Below are 8,745 nucleotides of genomic sequence, written 5' to 3'. Positions count from 1 at the left end.
GAAAGGATCAGCGCGATACGGGTGCTCTGCCCAGGGTCATTTTTGAAAGGATTGGCACGGGTGCTCTGCCCTGGGCGATTCCCTAAAAGGATCAATACACACGGGTGTTTTGCCTTGAGTATTTACCCTAAAAGTTTATTCACCGGGTGCTCTGTCGAGGGTCATTCCCTAATAGGATCAACACTGGTACTCTGCCGAGGGTCATTCCCTAATTGGATCAACATACACAAGTGCTCTGCCTTGGATTAAACCAAAAAAGATTTTAGATGATTGCATTGTCTTATTTTGTTGTTATGAAAAAAATAAATTGTTATTGTTGTCATGTAAAATGCCGATTCAATACGCGCAATTGTTCCTATTTATTTTATTGAGTTTTATTTGTGTTAATGTAAAATTTTCAATTTTGGGAAGGATGTGACCTTACGAGCTGTCGCACTCACACCCGTATAGACTGTTTTGCAGGGTTTGTATATGAAGAACCGGTTGGGCAAGATTAATGATTTTTCTTATTGTTCTATTTGAAGATTTCTTAAAATTCAATACATTTTGTTATTATTATTATTTTTAATGTAATTAAAGGTTCAAGATTTGATTAGTGAACGTTATTTAACAACAATGATTATTATCCTTTTATTTGCTCTCATTGCCTTGAAAATGTATGAAATAATGTGGGTTGCGATGTATATTTTATTTAAATACAACTCACAGTCCTGGAATTCGGGTTCGGGCTTGGCCAACTCGGGTACCAAATTTCGGGGCGTGACAAATGGTCTCATGCAAATTCTCATTAGATGGTCTCATGCAAATTCTCATTAGATGGCTGCAATCTTCCGATCAAGGTGATTTTGGGCCATGTGGACCCATAGTGGGCCCCTCCTATCCAGTGTTCACTATGATCCCTGGTAGACCGGACTCATTTAGTGAGGCTTTTAAATACCTAGTTTGGTGAGGACCAGTCATGGTGAGATTTGATTAGGCTAGGTGCTGCTGTTAGAGATGAGGCTAGGGAAAGTAATTTTGAAAGTAGTTGGATAAATTGATTAGGAGGTGGGTTCAGTCAAGCCAGTATTGTATCGAGTTCTGTGAGGCTGTGATGTGGTGTCATTGTAGTGGTCAGTCCAGTGCTTGTTACATGAAGGCTTGAAAGGCCCACAAACTTTCAAATTGTGAGAGAAAGGCTCACTAGCTTTTTAAAGGTTGCACATTGTTTGACAGGCCAATGAAGTAGCATCATCGTCATGTCACGGTTTGACGGGACTCGGATGTTATTTTGACTGTTTGTACTTTTGTTTGCTTTCTGTCGCATGCCAAATCCATACAACAGCTCGATTCAAACCGATCAACTATGAGAATATTCTGAGAAGATCAGTCGTTTACTCAATCATTTGTAGAAATTTATAATGATCAGGCGATGATCAGAAAGTCAAGTTCTTCATCTCAAAATATGTTACTTTGTGCCTTTTTATAAGAAAAGGCTTTCAAAATGCCAATGCAAATCAAACTAAATGAAAAACTAACAATCAATTATTATGAGTAATTGTAAGAATGCGTCTCTTGAAATATCTGCTTGATATTGGATAAAGAATAAATCTAATGTACGAGTATAGACTTAAATTACAATTAACGATTATAGTTATGAATAATTGTTACTCCTCAAATAAGCTAAGATAAAGTAAATTGATAGATTTGTTTAGTTTGATTAATGTAAGATTGTTTGAAATTATTATTATTATTATTATTATTATTATTTTGTTAAACTCCCCTGCTATTTATAGATTTCTATTGCAACTTGTTCTCATATATCATTCTTCTATTACCGCAATGATTATAGTAGTTGAAAAGTCCTTTTTCAGATCATTATTTCTGTTACGTTTTGTTTTTTTAAAATTCTTGGTTGTTCCTCTTCTTTCGATTAAGCTATACTTTGGTTGTTAATTGTTCATCGACCACACATCGACTGTATTACTTTTAGCGATCGTCTAATAACGTATAGTCTTTTAGATCCTTTTATCTTTCTTGATTTATTTTTCTCTGTCTATTTCTTTTTTGTCAGTTACACTTTATTTCATTCCTCGACCACCCATTCCACTTTCGTATGCCTCTCGGCTACTCTTTTCGCTTCTGTATGCCTTTTGATCACTTATTTTGTTTCTGGACACTTCTGAACCACTCAATCACCTCGTGGATGCCTCTTAACCGTGCCTCCTGATTGTCTTTCGGACGCTTGGTTTACTTTTGAATAACACTTAATTACTCATATTTTATTATCTTATCGGCTATAATTTGGTAAAAAAACTCTAAATATTTTAAAGATTTTTAGTTTATTATATATTTTAATTACTATAATATATGTCCTTGTCAACTACATAATATAAAATAAAATACAATATTGACCTCACCAAATACATCGTTGATTGGGTATACACCGGCTGGATCAATCAAATCTTGCCACCCCATGTCACTGGTCTCTCCTAATCCGGTTCCAAGCAAACCCGCCTGTGTTGTGCGGAGGAATTTTCAATGTGAATATGGTAATATTGGGAATATTTGCTCTTCGGTTGTACGGCACCCTATCTTCCCGTTGACTGCAACACATTCAAAGATCCAACCGTCCATCTACTGGGCCCTGCTTAATTGCGCTTATAACAACCAGTGTCTAGGATCATCTAGCCGTTTGATTTTCAGGCTCATCACAGTAGGATCAACAGATTAACGATCGATATCTAATACAAGTGGGCAAAATGTACGGCTACATTTCTTGATAACTTTATCCCCAAATCCTTTCCTCATAGGTAACAAATATGGGTGACTTTACCAGAAAAAAAAGTAAGGCTGCTGCTCACCTCATGAAAATGGCCACACCTACCCGAACAAATAGATAATTAAAAAATAAAATAAAATCCAACGATCAACATTCAGCACGAACATGTGGCCTGATTGATGAGTGGACCAGGCCCCTTTGAGCTAGGTATTCGACACGGTGGGGTCCACTTAATTCATGTCTCGGATGTCCCAGACACGTGCCAAGCAAAACTGAGAAAACAGTGGGGAGAAATGAATTACGAGGACGCGTGGATAGGCATAGGCACACTAGGCCTGAGCCCAAGTCATTTGTTCAGTGGACTTATATTCAATTCCACTTAGCCGTCCAGACAGGCCGCGAGTCGGCGACCGGCATCCTGCCATTTTCTAACCCGACACGCAAGTCTAAAACGCATGCAATCGTGGCTCGTGATCAAACATACGGGTGTACATAGGTGATAATCTGGCCTAAAAATCAGATCGTCCACTCGCTGGGTGGGACACGAAGCGCATCTAATGGATGATTTGAAGCCATTTTTATCCGTATCTTCTATAATTTTTCGGCCACTTGATGAAGTTGCAAGCTGTGTTTGAATTCAAATAGGGGCCTGTTTGATTTTCCGGCTCGTGTGTTATTACCATGTAAATGGGTAATAATTATTTACCTAGGTAATTAGCACCTCTTTCCCGATGCAGATTTGGTAACTTAGTTTTTTAACACTTTAACGGGGAAATTTACAACATTAATGTGGGGCCCATCGTGATGTATGTTACTTATCCACACTGCTCATTTGTTATGCCAGCCGAATTTATGTCATGAGCAAAAAAATGAGGTAGATCCAAAGGTCAAGTGCACCACACCATAGGAAACAATAGGAATCGAACACCTACCATTAAAATCTTTTTGGGGCTCTTAAAAGTTTTGGATTAAGCTGATATTTGTGTTTTCCCCCTCTCCACGCTTATGTGACCCTATGAACAGGTTGGATGATGAAAAAACCTCAATATGGGTCCAATGAAGGAAATAACTTTCAATGGTGGACGAATTAAGGCCACTGTTTCCTTCAGTGTGGGTCATTTGGGTGTTAGATCTGCCTCAATTTTCAATTTATATTGCAAAATATTCTAATCAAATAGATGGACGGTGTAGATATATCATATGCATCACAGTGGGGGTACATATATTTAAGTCAACACTTTTATTTTGATTTTTGAGGTGAAATTACTCTCATGTTTTCAACGAAGGTGAAAAAAGTAACAATCACTTGTTTACCATGATTTACATCTACGATGTATCATGGAAAATCAGACGGGCCCAGCCAAAATGGTGAAGAGTAGTCGATCCACGGATCGGATATTCAAGACACGTGCCATTTAGCACGTATATCCGCGTCTACATGTCTGAGAGGGAAGGGTAGTTCTAATAGTTTCCGGCAGGAAGAGATCTGCTATTCCCACAAGCACCTTTACGCGCCAACGTGGCAAGTTCTGTGAAATCTTAGCAGTGCATAGAGTAGATCCTACCGTGAAGGAATCGTGCACAAAATATAAGGTGGACCCCCTGATCATACCGGCCGCATATATTCTTTGAATGTGAACCATTGAATGTTTTCCAAACGGTCCAATATTTTTATGTTAGGGATGGCCCACCTGATCAAGGAAAGAAATTGAATTTTGTAGATATTCATCTTCAAAGTGAATACCATCATAGTCACTGGTCGGTCAGTTATCACAAACGCTTGACAGATTGTCACGTGCACTGGTGCGTGTGGGTTGAATTCACGTGTGCCTAGCAATAGCATACATCGCTTCAACTTCAAGGAAATTCACTCAGGGACCATTTGGTAATTTGCTTACCACCCATCTCTCTCTGTCGTGTATTTGATACCTTCCCACCTTCAACGCCTCTCTTTCTCTCCCTGGCCATGGCCATTCCGCAACACCAACTGCAACAACAACAATCAAAACCATTCAGGAATCTGCTGGCCGCCGATGGGCAGATCGCCTTCTTCGGCGGCCCATCTTTCCCCGATCAATCTCATCCGCAATTCGCCCCTCCCTGTAATCTCTCTCTCTCTCTCTCTCTCTCGCCATTTAAAAAAAATCTGATTTTTTTCGCTGTTCCATTTTTTACCCCTTTGTTGATTTTACTGTTTTTTTTTTTTTTTTTTTGTTTTGTTTGTTTTTAGTCCATGTGGTCGGACTCGCTCCTGTTCCGATTCCTGCAATGGACGGGACAACCGTCGATCTCCAATGGGCGGGTTCCGAGCCCAAGAACAAGAGATTGAAAGAACAGGAATTCCTCGAGAACTCGCAGATCTCGTCCGTCGATTTCTTGCAGACGCGGTCCGTGTCCACGGGGTTAGGGTTGTCTCTTGATGACCGTCGCATGGCTTCCTCCTCTGGAGACTCCCCTGTTCTATCCCTCCTCGATGAGGAGATCGACCGCGAGCTGCAGCGGCAGGACACTGAGATGGACAGATTCGTCAAATTACAGGTCCGATTTATTCAGTCTTCATTTTGAATTCCTACAATTAGATTATGTTATGCCTGATTTAGGAAATTAGGGTTCTTGATTGTTATCACATGCGATTGGCTTGATAAAAATCACATATATGATGGTCCGCATTTGAAGGTGAAGGATAATCAGATTGGCTTGATTTTCTGCACCATGGACGGTCTGAATTGATGATTGGCTTCCCCATATGTTAATTAGAAGCTTTGGGGACATTGAAAACGTCCCCATGAAGGTGGGACGCTTGCATTATCACTTTGTGAAAAAAGTTTTATTCTGTGTTTGGACCATCGACAATGTATTTTTGTTTTTTTCGCTTTTAGATTCTAGAAATTTAGTCAAGGGTAAATTCTATTGAGAACAAATATGTATTTTCTTAATTATGGAATATCTCTATTTCCATTGATTGATTACTAAAAAAAAATGATTTTTTATAGTACGCTTTTCCTTTCTCTTCCTATGGCAATTTTGAGAGTTGTCAGATTTTGCATTTGGCGGTTCTTATGTGCCTCATTTCTACTGCTTCCATGGATCAAGGTTTTTGATGCACGAATGGACTGAATTGAGGACTTTTAGTTTATTTAGGAGCAAATTACAAAAGCTAATTGTCTTTCCTGACATAGATGATGAAGAAGTGGTTCTTAAGTCATAGTTGTGTTCCTTTTGAGGACAACTTGAATGTAATTGTAATTTGGAGGCCAGATCCTCAATATGAATCCAAGGATGAAATGACAGTTCTATTATTTCCATTTCATTAGATTAATAATTTCTATTTGAAAGTAATGTACTAGCAATTTGGTGACCAGATGCACTTTCGTATTTCCACTTTAAGATAATAGTTGCGATTCAATTCATTAGTGCATCAAAACACACCTAAACTATCATCCAATGCAATTTGTGTGGATTTTGGAATGGGGCTGAAAATTTTTGTGTTGCTGATATCATCCTTATGTATTATTTTTATGCATGCTCATCATGTGTTCATGTATCAACTTAGTGTTGACTGTTTCTTTCTATTTCCTGCACTTTGTTCTTCTTCTGCATTTTTTTGAAAGATTCTTCTTCATTTTTTCTATTAATGTTTATCAACTTTTAATTTTCTTCAACCAAATATATCTATGTCATATCTTCCGATGTACATCTGCTAAGCATCATGGTGGGCCACAGATGTCAGTAATTGGGGTGGCTGACACATGCTCCGAGGTTTATCTGATCCCTTGAAGGCTTGTGAGCTACCTCATTACTTCTATTTTTAAAACTTTTTTGTCCTTACTATTTATTTCAGCCCTATATTTTTCCTTGTATAAATGCTTTTGAAGAAGAGCTTTGCATTTCATTATCAGTGGATGCCTTCAGTGCCACTTTGGGATGTGTGATCTTATAGTGTTTCTTGTCTCCCATGAGCTTTCTTCCCTAGTTGTTGAGAGGAATTTATATGCGTATGAAGATTAATGAAGAAGAATGAGATTGTTTATCTGAAAATTTCAATATCCATCCTATCCTAGTAGCTTTTATTATTTTCATTTCATGCCCTGAGGGATCGATCTCCATTAGCATGTGGGAATGGTTCCATTTCTATGGACCAATCAACTGGAAATGTGCAGTTTGAATGCTTATACCCTGGTGAAGGATTTTCGGGTCCCGAGTCTCAGCAAATGTATAGTTCCCTGAGGTACAGGATTTGATACATGTAGGACTCTTGGTTTTCTGATCCAGACTGTTGATCTGATCCCCACTGTGGATGGGGTATGTCACAAAAAATATCTAGATTAAAGCCTGAACCATCGATCTTTGGTCTTTTCCCCTTTGAATACAGCACTGTTGCTGTATTATTTTCTTACCCTTTTCCCACTTTCTAGCCACTTATTGAAAGGTTAGGAACTTCTAATCTGTGAGGTTTTTGGTCACCTGGCATTGATTTTGTGACCCATCAGGTCAACAGTCTGGACCACCAAACCATGGCGATTCGACCAGATAATTCCCCATGCCTCATATAACCACATCTTGATCAGAATTGGATTAGTACTCATCCATTCATGCCCATACAATATACCCACTGATTTTGCCATCAAACTAGTAGGGTGAGCGCCTGAGGCAAGCGATTCTTAAGAAGGTTCAGGCCAATCAGCTCCAAACTCTTTCATCCGTAGAAGAAAAGATCCTTCAAAAGCTCCGTGAGAAGGAAGCAGAGGTAGAGGACATCAACAAGAAGAACATGGAGCTGGAAGAGCGGATGAAACAGTTGAATGTAGAAGCAGGTGCATGGCAGCACCGTGCCAAGTGCAATGAGAACATGATTACTGCCCTGAAGTTCAATCTCCAGCAAGTGTTTGCGCAAGGCAGGGATAGCAAAGAAGGGTGCGGTGACAGCGAGGTAGATGACACAGCCTCTTGTTGTGATGGAGGGGCAATCGATTTCCACCTCCTTGCTAGCAAGGAGAACAAGGATTTGAAGGACTCAATGACTTGTAAGGTTTGCAGAGTTAATGAAGTTTGCATGCTTTTGTTACCTTGCAGGCATCTTTGCTTGTGCAAGGACTGTGAGAATAAACTCAGTTACTGTCCACTGTGTCAGACCTCGAAGTTTATCGGCATGGAGATTTACATTTAATGTGACAGCTTGGTTATGATATCACTATTAATACAAACGTCTTGTCAATCTGGGTGATCATTCAAGTTTCTTCTCTGTTTTCCTCATTTTTATGGAACACACCTTGTATCTTGAGAGTCAAGTAAGCTAAAGGTTTCCTAATAATTGTTGAGTTGTTTGCATCCTGTTCTTATCATTTTGTATCTGTCACTGGAGTCAATGGCTCTTAACTGTTTCCATGAACACCTTTTATATCTAATTTCAAGGTTCACAGGATAGCATGTTGCAGGGATTAGTTAGCCTTGAGTGATATTTATGCAGTTCTTGGCTGATGCAAATCTACTTCATTTATGTCTTTTGTTTCAGCCCTATTGACTTGGGGAAATGATTGCACAACAGTTTGCTCATTTTGTGGTTTCGACAAGTGTGGCTCCAGTCCTTTGTTTTGGGATTCTCTAAGTCCATTTTCAATGAAAAGTGTGCTCATCATCTTTGTTTGACCTTAAGAGCTGTTGTTCACCTTGCTGTTGTTGCCAACATTGAAATATTGAATTTGGTGACCCAACATTGGGATCCTTGATTTGATGCCCCATAACTAGCCTTTCATTGGTTAGTCAAGTTTTGTAAATATGAGGTTTGTTGGCTACCTGAGTTCTGGCAGCATCAGTGTTTTAAATATCGATGATATCGGCCGATATATCCCACGATATATCTTGTATCCCACTTGTGCGATACGAAATGCACGAGTAGTGGGATACATCCCATATGTTTGATCCGGTGAGCATTTTTTTTTCGATCCATTTTTTCTGTCAATCATGTTAAATCAATGTCAAATTGT

At 39.1% G+C, this 8,745-nt stretch overlaps 1 protein-coding gene across 1 annotated transcript; it reads left to right on the top strand.

Moving 5' to 3' along the window:
- Window positions 1-4,690: 4,690 nt before the first annotated feature.
- Window positions 4,691-7,988, top strand: LOC131236423 (probable BOI-related E3 ubiquitin-protein ligase 2). Its single transcript, XM_058233566.1, has 3 exons — window positions 4,691-4,863; window positions 4,992-5,299; window positions 7,398-7,988. The coding sequence occupies exons 1-3, from the start codon at window positions 4,728-4,730 to the stop codon at window positions 7,926-7,928; spliced, it is 975 nt and encodes a 324-aa protein (XP_058089549.1). The 5' UTR covers window positions 4,691-4,727; the 3' UTR covers window positions 7,929-7,988.
- The last annotated feature ends 757 nt before the right edge of the window (window positions 7,989-8,745 follow it).

This window comes from Magnolia sinica, chromosome 2 (genome assembly GCF_029962835.1).
Source record: "Magnolia sinica isolate HGM2019 chromosome 2, MsV1, whole genome shotgun sequence".
Lineage (NCBI taxonomy): Eukaryota > Viridiplantae > Streptophyta > Magnoliopsida > Magnoliales > Magnoliaceae > Magnolia > Magnolia sinica.
The sequence above is the reverse complement of the archived record's forward strand: the minus strand, read 5'-3'. Positions and strand labels throughout refer to the sequence as shown.

Bases quoted from the DNA above. Each gene is read 5' to 3' on its own strand.
- LOC131236423 (XM_058233566.1), top strand. From the start codon at position 4,728: ATGGCCATTCCGCAACACCAACTGCAACAACAACAATCAAAACCATTC. The intron at 4,864-4,991 runs GTAATCTCTCTC...GTTTGTTTTTAG, and splicing joins TCCGCAATTCGCCCCTCCCT to TCCATGTGGTCGGACTCGCT. The intron at 5,300-7,397 runs GTCCGATTTATT...TCAAACTAGTAG, and splicing joins ACAGATTCGTCAAATTACAG to GGTGAGCGCCTGAGGCAAGC.